This window comes from Colletotrichum godetiae (genome assembly GCF_030913485.1).
Source record: "Colletotrichum godetiae strain CBS 193.32 chromosome Unknown BDP55scaffold_83, whole genome shotgun sequence".
NCBI classification, from domain to species: Eukaryota; Fungi; Ascomycota; class Sordariomycetes; order Glomerellales; family Glomerellaceae; genus Colletotrichum; species Colletotrichum godetiae.
This window is the reverse complement of record NW_026851331.1, coordinates 1-21,408: the sequence shown is the minus strand read 5'-3', so window position 1 is coordinate 21,408 and position 21,408 is coordinate 1. Positions and strand designations below refer to the sequence as shown.

Sequence of the window (21,408 nt, the reverse complement as noted above, 5' to 3'; positions counted from 1 at the left end):
TTGGTCTGCGGAGAGGACGATGCTGACGGCACTAAAAGACTGGAGCATATCGATATGTTCTCATAGCTAAGAAACAAAAGTTCTCCGCCTGTTTGTAGGAATCTAGGGGGTAGAGGAGGAGGCCGGCCGGAACCTCGCTGACGGAAACGGTACTGCGCATTGCAGTGTGTCGCCGGGTATCGGCGACTTCACCTCTCGGGTTCATTACCAGAACGTCGGAGTCAGCCAAGGACCGGCGCATCCGCAGGAGGACAAACCTGACCAGTCTTGGGGAAACACAAACCCGTCCATTTGGTTAGTCTGCGAGAAGATTCCGATCTTTGCACCAGCTGTTCGGGGACAACTAAGCACGGCGAGAAAGACCAGGCAAACGATAACGTACCCTGGTTCTTGATACGGTCTCCGAAGTCATGCGGTGAAGCTATTCTCGCGGTCAAGCTGGATACTACCGGAGTCTGGGCATTGACGCCGCAGGGCATGGAACTTGGACGAGAAGATTCCTTTGAGAAGAAGGGGGGTACGTACTTGACCATGTCGACTCACCCCGCCTGCCCGGTTTCCCGCTTCGCTATGCGCATCTTCGAGTATGGTGCTACTCGGATAATCGAATGTGAATATTGACAGGGGGCATCCACCCACAGCCAGGGATTCTGGACTTCTCGGGGGCACCTCGTCGCCCGCGGTCAGCCCCCCCCGGTCACGTCCCAGCTCATGGTCTTTGATCTTCCTCTAGGTATGCCCCTGTTATTCTCACAAAGCACATCATCAATCTATCATAAGGGCACCTGCAGTGGATCTTCGGTCTGTCTGGCTGGAGGCTGGCACGCTGGCCTGACTGGGTACGTTATTGCCCAGCTTCTGCAGCTCCAAGTCTGCAAGGGCCCAATATGTCTGGTCTCACTCAGCCCATCTCATACTCAATGGGGAGAAAAATTTTCCTTTTCACCGTTAGCCTGCCAACGCACACCTTGTCTACCAGTTACCGTCCGGCTGTTGGACGGCTGGCCTCGTACACGAGCAATATCTGCCGATCCCAGCCTTTAGTCGGGCACAACGGGGCCGTGATCGGGTGAAAGCTCATATGGTTCATCTCTTCAACCCCGCGAGATTCCCGTACCTGACCCGGCTCTCACGGCTCTGCAATTCGTATGCCACCTGTCGACAGCCTATGCATCAATGTCTGGCATGTAGTCATGCTGGGGTCACGTACGAATAGTTGGGTCTGAATTCGTGAAGCCATGGATTCAACCATCTGAGAGACGCAATGTCATGCTGAATATTGGAGTCTTAGCCCATGATCCAAACGGGGCGCCGCCTCGTATCGAGAGGGTTGGAAGTGCCAGCCTACATTTGCAAGTGCCGTTTCTCCCGTCTGACTCCATCCATCTTTGACTCGAAAAAGGCCATTATATGCGCTTGGCCAGCGCCATTGATCCAGCTGCCAAGTCACACGCTCTTAGCCAGCCTACTCTTGCCTTCTCTGTCAATACAACCTGAAGGGCGTCCTTGGCAGGTCTGTAGGAGCAATATCCATCTTCGTAGTGTAAACCCGAAGACCAGTCATTATCGTCGAGCTTCTCTCGTAAATACCGCCCTTCGCCTTCTTTGAATCATTCCGGAACCTATTCTCCATCTTGCCCGCAGCGTCGATCGGTCGGAATCATACCCTCTTTGCCTTGCAGACTGCCTCACATTCTCTAGCCATGCATGCGCTTCTGCCTATTCTCCTCTCAGGGGCGGCTATGGCCGCCACTATAAACGCTCCCCTGAGGAAGCGCGCCGAGTGCGGGCCCGGAATCGGGTCCTGCGATCCGGGACAGTGTTGCTCAGAAGCCGGCTGGTGTGGAACGACGGCAGATTATTGCGGCGGCTCGCAATGCCAGCTTGAATACAGCGACTCTTGCGATACCTTGTAAGTCAACGGCCATCGGAGTCCTCGTTATGCCGCACATTGTTCACTAAGCCTCGACAGTTTTCCGCCACCAGGTGCTAGCACGGAGAGTATCGCGCGGCCCCTCGTGGGCTCCGTGCCTTATGGTGTGTTCATCTGCCTATGCATCGTGAGACGGACCTAACTTGCATATCCGTCTAGGCTCAATTATCACCACTTGTGCTAACCCAGGAACCTTGGCATTGACCTATGATGATGGCCCTTACATCTACACCTCCAACCTACTCGACATCCTCGAGGCCCAGAACGTCACCGCCACCTTCTTTGTCGCTGGCAACAACATTGGCAAGAACCGCATGGACAACCCCGATACCCCTTGGCCGGCCGTAATGCAAAGAATGTATGCCGCCGGTCACCACATTGCAAGCCATACCTGGACCCACCGCAACTTGAACGAGGTCAATAGCACCATCCAAAGAACCGAAATCATCTACAATGAGATGGCATTCCGAAACCTGTTCGGCTGGATTCCCACTTACATGCGCCCGCCGTTCCTTGAATGCGACGCCGGGTCAGGATGCCAGAACCTGCTCAAGACGCTCGGTTACCACATCATCAACGTCAACATCGACACCAAAGACTACATGTATGATTCGCCTGAAGAGATCCAGACCGCCAAGGACCGCTTCTCCAATGGTGTCTCAACAAACGCGGCAGCAAACAAGTACATCGAGCTGTCCCATGATGTCCACTACCAGACCGTGGTCAACTTGACCCAGTTCATGATTGACACTGCCAAGGCCCGTGGTTATCGCCTTGTGACCGTAGGAGAGTGCCTCAATGATCCCAGAGAAAATTGGTACCGGTCTGCGGGTGGCGCTATTAGCTCCGGCGTCGCAGTTGGCACGACCAGAACGACAACGACAACCTCGGTGCCCACTTCCGTGGCCACGACGCCTGTATCGACGCCGCAGACCAGAGCCACGTCTAGCACAGCATCTACTAGCATAGCAACTCGCACATCATCGTCAAGTGCCCCTGCCTCGACAAACGTATCACCGGACCAGACCTGCGGTGGCACCAGTGGTTACACGTGCCTCAACTCGGCGTTTGGCAACTGCTGCTCCTACTATGGATTCTGGTAAGTCTCTGGACGCCTTGGACGCCATGAATGACACGGCTGACAAGCTCCCCTTAACACAGCGGCTCAAGCCTTACATATTGCGGAACGGGCTGCCAATCAGGCTTTGGATCTTGCTCCCCCCAGTCTTCGGCTGTGGCCGAATCCTCCAATGGCCTCTGCGGGACCCAATGGAATGCCTCTTGCAAGAACTACGGCACGAAGACGTGCTGTTCTCAATATGGTTACTGGTATGTTTTTACACTTCTTCTTTCCGTTGGAGGTTGCCTTCGGGCCTGGTCCATCCGCAACAATTATTCGCAATAAGTCGACATGCTGATGAGAATATTACAGTGGCAATTCTGCGACGCACTGCGGAACAGGTTGCCAGTCGCTTTTCGGAACATGCAATTGATCGGGCTGTGTTGTTTAGTGCAGCATATATTGCCAGCCTGCATTCAACCTTGAGGCTGGCCACCATACTCGCACAGCATGGTCGATCCTCGGGGACCTCCCCCTCCAGCCCGGGGGAGTCCCCGTACAGATCATTTTTCTGCAATATATCGCGCAGAAGATGACAGCGAACATGAGGGGCAAACTTTGCAAACCTTGATTCACATATTTTTGTTTTTTTCGGTCGGTCGGGCTATGGAACCGGTAGAGTCGACCATCGCGCAGTCTATCGAGAGACGCCAAGACTGTCGGCGCGGACGCACTACTACCTGGCTACCAGCTACCACCTACCTTTACGATCTCTACGGCCGAGAAGCCGGGATACAGCTGGGGATGTTGAATCATATACATTGCAGCAGAAGCGTTGGAATACAGTTAGAACGCATTGGCATGTGGACGCAGAGAGGGCTTGGAAGTTGGGGGAGGCAAATAGTTTAATGATAACACCTAATCGAGCAGGCGAGAGGGCATGTCTCGACCTACATCGTGCATTTGCGACATCTCAACGGCCAGTGTCGTGCTTTGTTTTTTGCAATTTGAATTGTTTCTTCGGATGATGCATGTCTTGAAGAGCTACTACAACGGTTTTCTTTGTGTTCACCTTCCATATACGAGAAGCCTCCGAACGAGACACCATGTCATGTGTAGCATCAAAGAAACGCACGCAATTATCGTGGTCAAGTCAGCTGAAACTACCAGGCATGGCGACACTTCACTTGGACATATGACAGAAGGAACGGGAAAACATGTCCCGAATACCGGAGAAAAGGCCATTCATAACCTTCAAAGAAAAAGTCTGCTGCACTACGACGTATGACGAGCTTGGCCGAGCCCTCGGGCGGTGGGTTCGGGCATACCATGCGGTGGGACCGGCTCTTCAAGGGTACGGTCAACTAGAGAAATGAACTGAGAAGCTGATTAGATGTCAGTCAAACCCCCCTAGCTCACCCGCGCGGCACCCGTCTCCGAGCTGCCAAGGGGAGCAATAACTACCAAGACTTTACCCGAGCTTACGTGGGGAGACGAGATGAAGGCGAAAAAGACGCAGGTAAGAAAATAACTTGAACTTAACTGTTCTAGGTGCCATGAAGCCTAGCCCGTTTGTAGACGAGATGATTGCTCGAAGAGGACTGGAAGACTTGGTGTGGGATGTAAGCTGCGAGGGTAGGGAAAGCCATTGACAGCTTGCCGGCTTAAATCTTTACCCGTCTATGATTGAGTTGCTGAATCGAAGCAGTTTGGAAGCATCTACTCAATGACTGATGCGTGTGTCTTCCAAGACTCACCAGCCACATACGTGGAAAACGTAGTGAGGCCTAGCCATCATTCCGACGCGTGCTTCATCGCCCAGCCTGACGGGTCGACAAGTCCAAGCGAGTCCTTCATCTCAGCTCCGCCGCAATGTACTTATTTGGTGTTCGGGTCACCTAGAAAACAGCGTGATCCGCGCGAATCTGTCATTCGATGTTTGGACGAAGTGGGCCTAAGATGATGATGCGCGGCCGGAGCTAAACAGGCCTCGAAGGAGACGACGAGGGGCGGCCGGGGGCGAAAGACTGAGAGGGGGAAGACGGTACCGTAGCATTTCGTGGGGGAAATCGATAGTGCCCTCCTGCAGCAGGTGTTCACCCAGTGATATCCAAGGTCGGGCATTACTGAGGCAAACTTTTGATTCTATTCGTAGAGAAGCCAAGGAGAAGAGCATGGCCGCCAGGTCCCGTATGGGTGATGTATGGGTGCATACACGAAAGCCATTTGTGCCATTTGTGTTGCCTCGTGTCATTCTCAGGGCTTAGTTCTGGTGTGATGATCATGCCTATCCTTTGCGATGTCATTCGTGCTCATTGATCACTACCTGGTAGGTGTGTATGTGTGTATACATATGTGTATGTGTGTGTGTGTGTGTTGCGCCTGTTCTCTTCGTCCTGCCCTGCCGACCTCCCTCCCTCCCTAGCGCTGTTTCTCACCTTATTTTACATCAGAAACTAACTTCCCCATATTTCTCCCGCACATTTCTCCCCTGGTCAGATTTTAGCAATTTTACCCTAGTTCCCCGAGGTGCCAAGAGCGCGTAACCTTGGAAAACAAGGAAGCAGCTACTGCAGGTCCTGGGATGCCGCGTGCTTAGCGCCGTGCTCAACTCTCACCGGGGGGGCCTGGAGTGGGGCCGCTTCCGCCGCTGATGGATCCACTCAGACCTGCCGGGGTGCCGACCACGCAATATCGGGGTGGATGGTTAGATGCATATTTTAGAATATTCTATCCACCAGTGATTACTCCGGTTAATGGAGGGGGGGTGTGCATCTTTCCCACCTTCCCGTCCCCCCGTTTCCACCGCCGTCAATCTCAACCTCTCGCAACCTTCTCGACAACGACAACCACACACGGCCACACACACCCCTCCGCCTCCCCGTCTCCCTTGGGTTCTTCCCCTCACCCACCACCTGAATAGAAATCCTCATCGTAACGACATGCAAGCCGCTTCCGCATCGCTAGACGCCCCGCTTTCCATCTCCCACACTCTCACGATCCGCCTCAACCCCACCGTCCAGTCACACCCGGGGGGCTGATGAGCTGGGGCTGGGAATCACGTACCGGCCATTCGCAACCTCAACCACGGACCATGGCGCATCCACACGATGGTGCGATGTTGCATCAACGCCACGCTTTCTTCTTGCGCCGCTGGCTCGCCGCCAGATTTGCCATAGTGCCTGGCCACCACTACACGCACACGCACGTACGCACGCACGCACCACGCAAATCCCATGAGATTTTGGGGCCTCTTCGTACCGTCACACCTATGCCCAGACGGCTGGCAGCAGAGTTCTCGAAAGCGAGTGTCCTGATTCTATTACATAGGGTCTTGAACAAAGCAAAGAAGCAAGCGTTCTCAGCTGGTCTTTCCCAAAACAGATACGATGATGGACAGAAAGGGCATGAACGAAAAGAAGGGTCCTCTTGGCCGTGTTTGACTCTCGTCTGCTTCGACCTCGATTTTGTTTTTTCCTCTGGGCTGGGCCGGTTGTGCCCGTGCGACTCTCAGACAAACCGTTAATGACCCAGATATTGCAGATGGCAGTCAGGCAGGCTTGAAGGTTGAGCCAAGGTTGTCGAGCTGAGTCAAACACCAGCCATTCGTCCCGTCTTTCCAGTCATCCGAAGTTCCTGACAGACGTAGGGAACCACAGGCGCAGCATTGGCTCGATCCCACGGACATTAGGCTGCTTTGCTCTTCTGCGTCCAATGGGTGCATGGCCACTTTTTCCACTAGGAGTTGTCGGTCAGCGTCCGCGTATGGAGGAAATGAGACTTTTGCCCACGCCCTCACGCAAACTCACGATTTGTGTGCCTGACTGAAGGCGGTAGCCCTGTTCGGCGTCCTTCACTGGGTGCCCAGTATTCAAGCTTACTTGTGTGTGGAGGCACCCATATGCAAGGACAGGCACTGTGCAACTCTTCTGCCCACTCGTGCAGCCCGCGAATCCATAAACACGGGCTTGGCACGCCGGGGTTGATCTGACTTGATTCGGTTTACAGCTCACTGCTGCAGCAACCATGAGATGTTGACCTGGCCTTCTCGCCTCTTCAAATCCTTCCTTACAGCTCGTCTCTGCAAAGGGAAAGAGTGCGATAGGTAGAAGGATGTCGTCGGAATGGAGACGATGCTGGCCCCCAGCAAGCCGAGCAAAGTCCAGCTCAACCCAGCCAGCGTTCTGCATCTGCGGCTCTTCTCTTCTGCTTCCCTCCCCTCCTTTCGCCGCTCCGTGCTAGTGGTTACTCGGAGCGAGGATCAGCCGCGAACACTACCGAAAGAGATTCGTTTGGTTCGGTCTCTATGGTCCCCTCTTTCAACCCGAGCCCAAAATATCTCTCGCAGCTGCACGTTGCAACTCGCACTCTCAAGCAGCGGTGTCCTGAAGTTGAAACTGACGTGTATATTGGACAGGGGTCAACGGAGCATCAGCGCGCTAAGTTGAGGACCGATCACCACCATCGACCATCAACCCCGGTCAACGTCGCCGTTGCCCATGTCTTGCTTAGCGAGCGGCTCCCGCCTTGTGGTGTAGCACTGACCATGCCTACTTTGCTGCGCCATCTCTGAGCGGCTCTCTCCTTTCGTGTGTGCTTGCGGGCTGTATTTCTTTTTGTTCCGAAGGTGGATGTTGGTGTTTTCTGCCATTTCCACGCCATGCCACATGTTGTCGTTGAACGCCACAGCTTTCCTCGGACGAAGCCGATGCCATTTCGGGTGTTGGGATTCTCTGCTTGGGCGAATTGGTTCACACAACATCACTTGATGCATATCGTTGGCCTTCTGATTTGTGCCCCAATCCGTATTCTGTCGATCATGGCGTTCTCGGATTCAGGCATACCTGCTGAACATTAAGAAATGAGCGGCAATATCCAGCAGCACGCAGTCACAGAGGAGCTGGAAAGCCCTGTGTCAAGTGGCCGGCGTCAACTCGGGGCGTGTAAACGACCGTCGACCAGGCATACCGCTGTCTGTTCGTTCACGGTCCGTCCACCCTGCAGCCGCCGACGTGTGCTGCTGAACCTTTTCGAGAACATGGGCATGGTTGTCTCATCTCCACCACCAACCACACACACGTTTGGCAGCAACGGAACTGGCTTGCTCCTCTTGCTGCCTTGTTTCCCTTGCAACATTTCCCTTCGTGATGGCACCAAAATGGCGTTTGATGTACCCCCGGTGGCCGGTCGAGTGGGCAATCTTCGAACTTGGTCCGAGTACAGTATTCTTTGCTTGCTCAGCTGACGCTAGAAGTCATATTGCTGTCGCCATGCCAGCTGGATGTATGTGTGAATGTCGTTCGGCCAAGCCCAGGAAACTGCAACCAGTCAATAGTCCGTATTTGCGAGACATGATCGCACGTCGTTCCCGCCAGAAAGCAAGTCCAGTCAGTTGACGGACAGCATGGCGGTCCATGCCTCACCCCGGCCGAGCTGCCGCCACTCTATCCGAGCCTGAGAGAGACCTTTGATTCCAACCCAGACAGCTGGTCGGATCAACCGCCTCGTGAGGCTAGCCCCGAATGTCGAGTCCAGGTCCGTCGTGCTGATGTTACCCTCTTTTACCCCATGCCGGCCCTCTTTTTTCCCTTTTGCCGTCTTCTCTCGCAGCAATAAAGATTCATCCTCCACTTCTCACTTTTCACTCTCTTTCCTTCCCATCGGTAGGAAACTTACTCTGTTGCCTCCGGCAGTCATCACATTCGTTTTGTTGTTGGCCCGACTCCCTCCAGGATCTTGATTAGATCCTTGACCTCCACTCTTAAACATCCAGCCTCTCGCTCCTCATTGTGTGCGCTTGATACTCCTTCTCTTGTTGTTGTCGAGATCTTTGGTTGTAATCTTTCAACCCTCACTTCCAATTCACAATCTCAAGCCAGTAACCATGGCTCACCGTCCCGCACCGCCCCCTCCTCCCATGGCGGAGAGCAGCCGCCCTCCCCTGTCTCCTCTCTCAGGAGCTACAACACCGGCTCGTAGCCAGCGAAGTCTTTCCATCCCGAGGCCACTTGGATCTCGAATCCAGTCACAAGGCTCTGTAAGTCGAGATATGTCTCTGTTCTGAAAAGGGTTTCATGGTGCTGACTAGATAGTCTGTCGTTGGCTTCACCACAGAAGACCTCCCCTTCGGCGTCCGCACACCCGGTTCCTTCGGTCATCGCTCATGGCAGTCTCGCGGCGGCGAGTCCGCTGCCTCCTTCGTATCCTCCGTACAGACTGAAGAGGCAAAGCTGAGATGGGACTCGGACTCGGAGCTGAAGCTTGTGTCCAAGTCCCTCTTGCGGTTCCAGAAATGGTGCTTGCTCATCGGTCTGCTCTGCATCAATGCCGCGCTCATCTACGTGTCTTTCACGTACCATGTCGCCCATTATTTCTTCATGGTGCTTCTCAGCTCCAACACCGTCCTCCAGTTCATCATGATCGTCTTCATCCTCGGCCACTTCATCTTCAAGGGCATTTTCTTCTGCTTCCGCCGCAAAGAGAAGGTGCCAGAGACCCCCGAAAGAATGGTCATGCTTCTGCCCTGCTACAACGAGACGTTCCAGGAGCTTACTCGATCTCTTGACTCCTTGGTTGCGCAGAAGAACATTGACGAGCACCCACGCATGATCTTCATCGTTGTCGATGGCAACGTCAAGGGCGCTGGTATGGAGAAGACCACGCAGGAGTACCTCCTCGAGGATATCCTTGAGCCCGGCCCAACGCGCTTCTTCGAGAACGGCTACCGCGCCCGAGACGGTCTTTTCATGCCGACCAAAATCCAGACCGGCTACTACAAGGGCATCCCGTACGTCTTCGTCGGAAAGCGTTACAACCAGGGCAAGCGTGACAGCTTGTGCTTCGCTCGTTCATTCTTGTACCATTTCCACAAGCGCTCCACCAACATCATGACCATGTTCAGCAACGAACTATTTGAGCACCTCGGCAACGCCTTTGTCTCTCAAGGCCTCGAGAATGTCGAATACCTTGTTGGTATGGATGCCGACACTGTGTTTGACGAAATGTGTATCTGGGAGATGTTGAGGGAGATCCGTAAGAACCCCAAGCTCGTCGGCGTCTGCGGCCACGTCTGTGTCGACTACGATGGCAAGAACTGGGGTCTCTGGTCATTGTACCAGTCGGTTGAGTACTCCCAGACACAAGGTCTCCGTCGCATGTTCCAATCCCGCATCACCGGCAAGGTCAACTGCCTTCCCGGTTGCTGTCAGCTGATCAAGATTGACGAAGCCACTTTCGGCGACGAGGTCCTCCGCCAGCGATTCGGATACTGCCCCAAGCCCAACGATCTCATGACGCAGCACATAATGGGCAACTACTCCGAGGACTCAATCCACGCCAGCATCATCTTCTCGCTCTTCCCTCATCGTCAAACTGCCCAGGCCCTGCGCGCCAAGGCTTTCACCATTGTGCCGCAAGACTGGAAGGTCTTCCTGTCCCAGCGCAAGCGTTGGGCTCTCGGTTCAATCTCCAACGAGTTTGTCATGATCTTCCGCCCTGGTATCATCCCTATCGAGCGTCTTCAGTCCATCATTGCCGTCATGACCTGGTTCATCACTCCCTTCATCATGGCTGCCGTCATTGCTTTAATCATCATTCTCTGCCGTCGCGGTGATGAGTTGGTGAGAGATCCGGTCTTCATGTCGCTGTTCGCCCTGCTCTTGTTCCGATACGTAAGTTTCCCCATCAGTTCTTTCGCTTACCTTATCCGAAGGACACCCTTCAATTTTGAGACATATTCTGACTGAGTGGTTTCGCAGATTTACTCCTTCTGCATCGGTTTCTGGCTACCGAGAAACTGGCTCGAGCGCATGCAGTACTTCGTCGGCTACTTCTTCCATCTGTGCACGTCGCCTTTCCTCAACATGATCATTTTAGGATACTCCCTCGTGTACTCGGATGACTTCAAATGGGGCAAGACCCGCGAGGTCATCAAGGGAGGCGACGACGAGAAGATGGACGCTGAGGGCGGTCGCGGCACTCTTTAAGAGCCTTGCCTCACTCACCCAGGTTGTTGGATGCGCGTTGGCACTAAGGTTGTCACTATTGCCTGGCGTCGCGGCATCCCGCACACCAAGACCGAATCGGGCGTTTCTCAGCTGACTACTTGTGCTTTTTTCTTCTCTTTCACACAATTTTCTTACTGTTGAATCATTCATGTGGCGTTTTAATCTTGCTTGAGGCTGAAAAATATGGGAACATTAGACTCGTCCAAGTCAGACGAATGGGAAAGCGTGAGAACATGGGGACATGATTGGAAGGAAACCGGAGAAAAAAGTTGATATCGCATATCATATCTACATAGCATCTCGCTCTTTTGGGGAAAGAAGGACACACGATTGAGGCGGGCTGAAGGTTGGGGGAAGCGAGCGAATTGGTTCACTTCATCTTTGCACACATGCACAGCACACACACGGTACCGCCACCATCATCATCACATACCTCGAAAAGAGCTGGAAAGTTCGTACATACTAGGGACCCTATTGTACAGATGGCACGGGTGGAAGAAGAGAGGGGATGATGATTATGAGGGGCTGAGCTCTGGCCGGACCTTGATCGTTTCGATTCTTCACAACTCGCTTCGCTATACTTTTCACCGCCGGGGAGGTTTCCTGGGCGACCATTGTGTTTGGTCAAGTTTTTATTTCTTTATTCTTAATGTAATGTTTAGGTCTGGTGGCTACATGAAATGGATTATGAAGCATAGATACCTTTCCCATGAGTATCCAGAATAACAATTGAATATCTGCAATATGGCTTGACTCTTTGCTCATCGCGTGCATCTCCACTCATCGACACTTGAGTGAGTTCAATAGTGTATCTCTCCGATGATGAGCTAAACCGAACTTTGGCCAGCGCAGACCCATGTGGCTTGCCTTGTGTCAAGAGGCAGATGGCAAAATTCTGGTCAACAATGCGCGCTAAGGGATCTAGGCTAGAATCACGTCAACTACAGCGAATTGAGTTTAAGATTGACCGCAGTGGGTAATGTGGCGTTGATGTCTGCTAGACGGCGTCAAGAGTGTAGGTAATTGAGGTGACCTATGAGAGAATCAACATTTGCCGTCGCGAATGAGCGTTTAGTGTCCGCAAACATTCACTGCCGTTGAACAATTTCAAACATTCTCAACGATGGAACCACCTCCATAAGACGAACTACTTGAGCTCTGAAAGCCACTATAGTTCATCTCATGAGTTCCGGGGTGAGACATCAACATCAGACGGGGATGACCCCCTCCATCCTCCGTCTTTCCGTCGCTCTGCCCTACCACAATTCTGTCTAGACCGTGCTCCTCAGGCCCAACCCCGGGGCTTGCGATGTCCGTATTGTTAGCACCAAACCCCGTGTGCCCGGGCCGCTGTGGGGGCCTCTTGGAGTAGTGCTTGCGCCGCCCAAGGTCGAGTTAAGTACGGGACCTAGCAGCAACTAGTGTTTTGGCCTGGTATCGAGGTAGCCATAAACATCCCCGGCACACATGCTCCTAGGCAGCCAAGGGGGGGCGTGGGCATTTGTGTTCCGATGTAAGGTAGTAGCAGATCATAGAAGATCGTTAGGGCTTCGTTCCCACGATTCTAGCTTGTTAGAAGCGCCGGCCCTAGAATTCTGGGACTATGCCCGAGCGGTACTCCGCCATCCGAGCCCGACATCAATCAAGAGTGACTCGTGTCCGGAAGGTTGCCGGAGGCGGTGTTCGTCCGCCTCTCAGACAGTCTCTCTATTGTCGCCTCTGAGTCAGCAACGCTTTTCTTTCGCGGGGAGCGATCGTTGATTTGGGTCGAGACATGGAACGACAACGGCGTTGTCTTAGATAATCGCTCATCTAAACCTTGCCCTTTCATCACACCGATCACAGTGGACCTAGGTAAGCTAGGTTGCGTGGTTGCTAGGCATACCTAGACACAAGTTGACAAGGCCATGGGCAGTCCACCTGGGGAAGTGACCCGGACCACAACCTATCTCTCTCACAATACCCGTAGAATGACCCGAAATGTCGATCTTACTCCCCTCATTATTATTGTCCACAGAAGACCCCATTAAAGAGGGTGCAACCTGGGCTCAGGCCATTTGGGTGAAGCCTGGAACGAAGTGGCCGGGTAAACATCATACGCACGTAGGCCAACCAACCTTCCTCGTGCCCGGACCCCACCAACTGACATCAATCCTTGGGAAGATTTTCAAGATTTTCCACTCAACCGCAGATATTAATTTGCGTATTATCCCGAGGGTTTTCGTCAAATTCTTACAAAGAGTCGAGCTTACTTCATTTGTAGAGGACAGCGAGCTTCTGGCAATGACTTGTTCTGCGGAAAAGCCTGAGACTCACCCGTTTTACCCCTCATCTCATTTGAATCGCGTCGTATTCCAACCACCAGACGCCCGATGACCGGTAGGATGTCTTGGTTGTTCCTGGCAAGGCATAGGGATGTCTTGGACAAAGTAGTTGGCGTATCACAACTGTCAAGGCCCGAAATGGCTTCAAAAATACGGGCTAGACAGAGCAGAGGGGAAGGCATGGGACAACCCTTGAATACTTGCCACTTGAACAGGTCAACCTCTTTCCATGCCACCGTCGTCAGTGGCATCGCATCCACCTCAGCTTCTTGGTATCAGCCTCAAGGTCGAATCCGAAGACTGCCGGGTGAGCGGCAGTAGGTAATAGCTGGGAACAACCGGACTTTGCAAGGTGACACAAACCTTTTCCCCTCCTTCACGTAAGCATGTGCGATCCTGGTACCTTTTTGTTTTACCAAATTTTGTGCTAGTACAACCCGATGCGGTGAGTTGCGAGCCAGAGCTGCACGAAGCTTCAGCTGTGCCGTGATGCAGCATTGCGTCGTGCGTGGTGTGTGTGCAGAATTGGGCGAAGCGAGGAATCCTTCTGAGAGAGTTGGGAGAAAGTGGAGGGGGGAACATCCTACCCAACACCCAATCCAACGGGCAGGTTCCGAGCCCAGAAGCCAGGCTGATTATTATCCGTTGCTAACGGTAACATGATGGGATTTGTGAATCGTGGAAAACTTGACAAAATGTCAGGCCTTTCCCTTTCCCTTCTTGAGACCGTGGGACCTTTGCTGTGCCCGATGGTGACGGGGAAGACGGAGGCTGGAGAAGTGGGAAAAGAGTTGGTGAAACAGGAACATGGTTGGTTGTCTCTAAAGTCTGGGCAAACCCGTGTCTGCACGAAACTGGAGCAACCAACTGCCTAAAGAGCGCCTCAATGACGGCCGGCGTTGCTGTCAACCCGGCATCGGATCCTCTACCGACATGAAGGGCACTGAGTTGGGAAGTTTGGGAAGCATCATGGCTAGGGTGTCGTGGGTGTTTGCCAGTCTTTGTTTACCTGCCACCGTAAGAGTCACATCAGAGCTAGATCAGACCTGATACGCACAGGAGGCAATGGTCACGACCAAGGCCACGCTTATGGTGATGGTGGACGGACGGCCAAGCAAAGCCAAGAGAAGACAAGAAAGCTTCAAGAACGGGAAGAGGGTGTCAAGAGCTCAAACCAGAATGCTTGCCTCACCAGACCCCTGGCTGCTGTCATCGCCCGTCGCCCGGCAGAGATGCTCTCAAAGCACCATAGCTGCCAGCCCCAGTACCGAGGGTCACTTTGGTTCCGAAGGTCAGGGCTGCCGGGCGTCCTGAAGAGGAGGGAAATGTCACCGCAGGCTCACAACTTGGACTCACAAGTTGCAACTTACACTACAGCGGACAATGACAGCCCTTTCCGAGGGTAGCCAGACGCACACCGAAGTCTTGCCAAGCCAATAATACGGCAGGCCAGGGGCGCCTGTGGAACGTGGCAGACGCTGAGAGCACGTTGCTTTGACTTCTGCTTACCTTTCTTTGCACATCTTGGTAGACCTTGGCTCACCGCGGGGTAATCTGCATCTAGCGAGGCTCAACATCATAAAGGGGTATTGGGGTGTTCCACTCGATTATTGCATGAGGCCCCCTGTGAATATTCACTTTCTCTTAATGATGAAATGAACGCCCCCCTCGGTCTTGTTCCACTTTTCCTCTTTCTGCCCCGCCTTCCACCCCCGGTTCACTGCACTCTCACACTCATCCACTCATTCTCTCCCGCATCTCTCATCCACCTCTCATCCACTTTTATCTTCTCATCCGCTCATCCCCTTTCTCCCCCCTCGCGTCGCGCGTATGGCTTCTCCTCACCCCTCTGAAGTCTGTCCTCTGTTGCTGACTTGTTCCTCATTACCTCTCAAGTAAGGTACTAACCAGCTGCAGAAATGTGACTGCATCTCATCATCCACAGTTCATCCTGCCCATCTCACCTACATGAGAACATGCGGCAGACTTCGTGACGGAGCCTTCTCTAGTAAACAGCCATGAACTAACGAATTCACGCGTCAGTTGCACAGGCAATAAGACGATGGACCCAACGAAGGATTCAGCAAATGGAGAAATCATCATGCCATTGTCTATCGCAACGTTGGTTACTCGGCCGATCTGCAAGGCAAGGCTGGGCAAGCGAAGGCACGTTGCAGTGTTCGTAAGAGCGAGGATGGAGTCTTTACATCTCGTTTTCTCATAGTGTCCTATCCTTTATTTGCTTTTCGCTCCCCAACGGTTCGTACATGCTGTTCAGTACCCCACAATAGCTGACCTTGACCGGCCTCGGCGTTCATACCAGCTGACCTCCGGCATCGTCTTGTACCTCGAACAACTCTTCTTTGTACACCACTTCGCCAGTCAGGCACGCAATAGCACCATGTATCATTCCAATATTGTCAGCGCCGGGCTCTCTCAACGCTCCATACAGCCTCATGAACCCGAGATGCCAAGTCGTTAGAACATACACCAGGTTGCCAGCGTGGTCGAAAAAAGAAGGCGAGGACAGCCAAGTGGCGCTCTGGTAGACCTTCAATGTCAAAGATGAATAGCAAAGCACCTCGCCGCCGTCGGGTTGAATGCCCATGGCTCGGGATTCTGATTCAGCCATCTGCACTTGAACCGTCTCCATATGTGCTCTCGGCGCAGCAACATCGTTGCTTTTCCCTCACGAATAGACCTCTCCCAGCTCGTATTAGTCGGTACAAGCAAGCAGGTGACTAAAATAGCCCCGTGTGCCGGTAGAGAGTGCCATGAACCAAGAAGTGGCTCGCTGCAAGGCACCCTTGCGCCTAGTTAGCTATCCCACACGCGCCTGTCTGGACAATACCAGCACCACGCGCGAATTATCAGCCGGCCAGTATGTCTCTGAGCTGTCGACTGCCCGGTCTGATCTGCCCTGTTTAATTTGCTCTCCTTGAGCTGGGCGGCCATCTACTGGCCCAGCTTGCAGCAGCCGATCACTCACACGCCAGGCCAAGGTTGCATTTTCAGCCCATAGTCAGGCTGCTTATTGCTTAGTCTACTTACCCGAAGACACATCTGCTTCCGTGTTATATAATAATGGCCGGCCCCGAGCCGTCTAGTCCGCTTTGCTATTCTTCCGGACCACGGTGTAATTTAGTTGTCGAGTGCAGTGCTGCATCGTGTACATCGTCCCAATTTGGCCCGGCTTCTTCTTTATTGAACTCTGCCCTGCCGATTCCATTCGCTAAGCGCTACTTTCTTTTCGCCTTAACCTTCGAGGAAGCCCATTCGTTACCACACAACTTCTCTGGCTGTGTCGACTGGCATTTTGCCCCTCAATCAGTATGCATTTCACCGCTCTCGCTTTTGCCGCCAGCATAGGCTTGGCTGCGGCCCACGGGGCCCATAGTGGCGATGAATTACCCGTCCCAAACATCATGGCTGGGAGACGGGCTTTGCAAGATTTCACTGCAGCTCGCCGGACAGTTGAGCGCCGCGCTGCCCGTGTTGGGCCATTACCCGAAGCCTCAGAGTTGAGTAAACGCCAGTCTTCTGACGGCCGCTGCGGTCCTGATTACAACAACCAAGTCTGCGACGAGAGCGACTGCTGTTCTAGTGCTGGGTAAGTTGTTATGTGCGTACGGCAACTGAGTCTCCGAGAGGTCTAACCATACGATAGATGGTGCGGTCAGGGCTACCTTTACTGCTCGGCTCCCTCCTGCATGATCGAGTATGGTCCGTCGTGCGATGCCAATATCCGCCCCGATGGACCAGACACGACGAATGTTCCCCGTACTAGGCTTGGCTCTGTCCCTTATGGCCAGGCCATCTACCACTGCGAGCACTATGGTGACATCGCTTTAACTTTCGACGATGGTCCTTACATCTATACCGAGGATCTGCTGAACAAGCTGAAGGTATGTCTATGTCTTCAACACGTGACCAACAATGAGCTGTGCTGACCTGCATGCAGGCATACAATGCCAAGGCAACCTTCTTCATTACCGGTAACAACCTGGGCAAGGGCAAGATAAACGACCCAACCACCAACTGGCCTGCTCTTATCCGGGTTTGTCTACCTCTATCCTGCAGCCTTGAGCAATGACTGACCTCCCACAGCGCATGATTGCCGAGGGCCACCAGATTGCCAGCCACACCTGGTCTCATCAGAGGCTCACCACCATCAGCGCCGCAAAGTTCCGTAACCAGATGGTCTACAATGAGATCGCCTTTGCCGACCTGCTGGGTTACTTCCCTACTTACATGAGGTATGCTCACTGAGACCATGTCGAAGTCTGATTGTCTTTGTCTAACACACCCCAGACCCCCTTATTCAGCCTGTGATGCTACATGCGAGGGCTATCTCAATGACTTGGGTTACCACATCACCTACTTCAACCTTGATACTGAGGGCTATCTTCATGACAGCGCCGACCTCATCCAAGACTCCAAAGATATTTGGGATGACAACGTCGAGGGCAAGGACGTCGCCACCACCAAGTGGCTCCAAATTGAGCACGACCCCGTCTACCAGAGTGTCTATAACCTGACAGACCACATGCTCGAATCCCTTTTCCGCAACGGATTCAAGTCTGTCACCGTCGGTGAATGCCTCGACGATCCCAAGGAGAACTGGTACCGCTCCGTTGGTGATGCCCCGCCGTCCAGTGGCACCACTACTCGTGTAGCCACAGGAACAGGAACTGCCACGTCCTCAAGCGCTACCGCCCCAACCGGCACTCTCCCTGCTTCCACAGACGGCCGCTGCGGAGCCAACTTCGGGAGCACGACGTGCTTCACCGAGCCCGGTGCAACCTGCTGCTCATCCGCCGGCTGGTGTGGAAACACGGCTGACCATTGCGGCGCCGCATGCCAGCCTCTCTACGGAAACTGCCAGACCTCCGGGGCATCGAGTCCCCCTGCCCCCGTCAGTTCCGCGTCGTCATCTGCAAACGTTCCCGTCCCCACGCCGTCCGGCACTAGCTCCGCACCTGCGTCCACCGGTACGGCGGCGTCTCCTCCACTGAGCACCAACGGGCGCTGCGGTACCACGCAGGGCGGCACCACTTGCATCAGCGAACCCGGCGCGACGTGCTGTTCTCAGTATGGGTGGTGCGGTGCCACGACGGACCACTGCGGTAATGGTTGTCAGGCTGGGTTCGGTACTTGCGGCACTTCGAACTGATGTTGGTTCAGTTTGCGTGCATGCCCCCTTATTTTTCTCTGCAATTTGGAACTTTAAACTTCTTGAGTCATCTCTGGTTAAGACCCAGAGAACGAATCTTTAGTGTGTAATCTCATAATGGGGGCGATGAGCTACCCGCGGAATTCCTCATGTCGTTACTGGCGTTCGGGCCTAGGTGGAAACGAAAAAGGTATCATGGGTGCTTGATGATATAAACGTAATGGGCAGATAGTATCCATAATCTTTTGAAAATTAACTGGAAGAAATCTACATTCAATTTCTGACTCAAAAGCCCTGCAGGTAGCACTGACTTGTGTGTTAATGATCTACTCGGGAGTACGATGGCTTACATGTTCGAGGCAGTTTTTCTCCCAGTCATGACCACTAAGCTGAGGCCTTGAAACCATACAGCATGCTACGAGGTAACGCCGCGGACTTCCACTTTCCCGTGGAATTCAATACGTTCCATGCCTCAAGCCAAATGGTTCCATCTCCTTCTTATAGCATGCCTCGCAACTGTCTCCCGCTCTCAATTGAGTCGCCGCGAAAGCTATTCGTGGGCTCTGACCGCTCAGCGCTGGCAGGTTCGCTATTCTCGAGCGTAGCATCATGAATGAGGATCATCTGCCCAGTGCACGAATCGTGACTCGGAGCCTGGGGTCTGGACCGTCCACAAACTTCTGCTGCCCGCAGCAAAAACCTCCGAAAAATGGAGGCCGGGCCGAGGTGGGTCCACCGCGGATCTTTCGGGGCTGCCGTGTTGCCCGGTTGTCTGGAGATCGTATCGGAGCGCCGCGAAGAAGATAGCATCCAGAAATACCTACAGGTCATCCCGCCGGCTTGACGAAGTTATAGGGAGCCTTTGACTTAAATAGTTTGCAGAGGTTGGACTTGATTTAGTAGTCGAAGAAAATAGAAAGCTTCGAAGGCCCTGCGGCATCGTGGCCGTGTTTCATGTTATAGCCGCGACTTCCGTGTGAGTGCTTGGCGTCTCTCTCGGCTACACGAGCCGGCGGGATGCTACTCGTTCACCCACATTCGATGGAACTAAAAGATGCTGGTTATTCTCTTATTCAACTCTCTTTCGATCTAACTAGGAGATAAACACGCGAGCAGCGGGTGCTGTACCTTGGCAGGCACATTTGCATTCTGTTGACAAGCGGTTGAAACAGCCGGCTGCGAACAGGCCCTTCATCCAAACTGAACTGTTTTCCACAAGTCAATAGTTAGTCGCCTGTCAGAGCTGACAAAATAGGGCAGGTCGGCTCGCACCCAAGACTTTCAAGTGACCAAGTGAACCGAGACCACGGACTAGACGTCGCCAGGTGCACCAAAGGCTGGCCTGCCAAGGCCAATTTATTCCGATCTCTATTGACAGTGCCCCTTAAGCCTAAGAATTGGGCAGTCAGAGGGGCCTGCACAGCCGTCAGGAGTGCTCACTTGGCATTCGACAATGCCCCTCTTTGCTCCGTGTGAAGTCTGGTTTTGGCATGATGAAAGATTATAGCCTGAACTTTGAGTTGACAAAGTATGGGTCCTTGCCAGAGGTTTATGCCTGATCATGATCATGGCTGAGAGATACCAAAGTCTGTCTGGAGCGTAGCTGAGGTAACAGATCTGTCAGCGGCCAGTCTCGAAATATGCTGCCCGAACCTACTGCCCACGGTCTCTATTAGCTAAGGCATCAGGCAGTAGACAACACCAGTTTTAAGAAGTAGCGGAAAACTCGTCACAATTCTGTCTCATCATTGACGGAAATAGTGATGAGCTGCAGTGCCAGTCACCGTAGAGGACACCAGTGACAATTCTTTGAGTGATGTTCATTCTTATCCGAATCCATATAGTACGTCACATCTGCAATCGTAAGAACTCAAAGCCCCTTAGACTATAAGCGAGCTAGGCGAGTGAGAGTATCCTCCTTCAATCAAAGCCAAACCCATCCTATCTTTAGACTGGACGACTCCATTCGAAGCCACTTGCAGGGCTGTGTTCATGAAAGTTGGAACGAACTGGCTGGAGACTTGGCCAGACTGTCTCCGCACTGGCCTTACAAGGAGACTCAAATAAACTACTTCGCTTTCCGGGGATGCAGAAAAAGTCCGTAAGGCTGTTAAGCGGTGTACAAGAAAACAAGGCGGGCAGCCCTTGTTTCAAAACGTACCTTTCACCCATTGTCGTTAATGCTTCGACGTCTTAAGAAGCGCACTGATATAGAAGCCGGTGGGTAGTTCCAGGTTAAGGGTCCCACCAGGCACGAGTCGGGTAGCTCGTGGGGAACCACGCCGACTTACAACCCAATTCATGCATGACTGCAAGATGACTGATCATTCTTCAGCTCAGGATCAGCTCGACCTTGTTCTCGGATATCGGAAAGATGCCTCTTCGCGATGTATTAGACCTCCGGGTCGGCTGTGGTGAGACGAAGAAGTTCGCCACTCTCATCAAACTCATTCATACACGCTCTCTGTTGCCTCTAGCTTGCCAGGGCTCATTTGTTTGCCCAATACATTCTTTTTCTTGAAATTTATACCTTCTCTAGTTGTTATTACGAGTGCTTCTTGAAGAAGCTTCATAATGAGAGCAAATCAACTCCTTCTGGCCTTGGCCTACACTGGCGCTATCGCTACCCCCCTTCCACAGGACACTGGTTCTGCAGACTGCAAGGCCGAGCCTCTCAACCAAGACACATGGAAGAAGCTCGACATCGAGAACTTCCTTGCTGATTGGACGACCTTCAACGTCAGCAAGGTTCAAAGTAACGCTGTCCAAAACTTTGCTAATTCTTTCGGTGCACCCAACTTCTTCTGGTGAGTCTCAGTCCATGACTTTATCTGCAAAATGTGGACACTAATACCCAAGATAGCGGTCTCGACAGCTTCTGCAATGCCGGTCAACCCTGTTCTCCTGTCAAA

At 53.1% G+C, this 21,408-nt stretch overlaps 4 protein-coding genes across 4 annotated transcripts; all 4 read left to right on the top strand.

Moving 5' to 3' along the window:
* Positions 1–1,703: 1,703 nt before the first annotated feature.
* BDP55DRAFT_698725 (polysaccharide deacetylase) lies at positions 1,704–3,036 on the top strand (the record flags this gene model as incomplete). Its single annotated transcript, XM_060577806.1, has 3 exons — positions 1,704–1,912; positions 1,973–2,037; positions 2,093–3,036. 3 exons carry the CDS (start codon positions 1,704–1,706, stop codon positions 3,034–3,036), a joined length of 1,218 nt encoding a protein of 405 aa, XP_060422596.1.
* A 5,841-nt stretch (positions 3,037–8,877) lies between these two features.
* Positions 8,878–10,978, top strand: BDP55DRAFT_638353 (family 2 glycosyltransferase; the record flags this gene model as incomplete). The annotated part of the gene is made up of 3 exons (XM_060573100.1): positions 8,878–9,030; positions 9,086–10,663; positions 10,751–10,978. 3 exons carry the CDS (start codon positions 8,878–8,880, stop codon positions 10,976–10,978), a joined length of 1,959 nt encoding a protein of 652 aa, XP_060422595.1.
* Positions 10,979–16,748: 5,770 nt separating this feature from the next.
* On the top strand, positions 16,749–18,496 carry BDP55DRAFT_734571 (uncharacterized protein; the record flags this gene model as incomplete). The annotated part of the gene is made up of 5 exons (XM_060580222.1): positions 16,749–16,933; positions 16,991–17,228; positions 17,285–17,380; positions 17,431–17,579; positions 17,635–18,496. 5 exons carry the CDS (start codon positions 16,749–16,751, stop codon positions 18,494–18,496), a joined length of 1,530 nt encoding a protein of 509 aa, XP_060422594.1.
* A 2,574-nt stretch (positions 18,497–21,070) lies between these two features.
* BDP55DRAFT_734570 (uncharacterized protein) lies at positions 21,071–21,385 on the top strand (the record flags this gene model as incomplete). Its single annotated transcript, XM_060580221.1, has 2 exons — positions 21,071–21,303; positions 21,360–21,385. Coding segments are annotated over 2 exons (259 nt in total), but the record flags the coding sequence as incomplete, so codon positions are not given.
* Between the last annotated feature and the right edge of the window lie 23 nt (positions 21,386–21,408).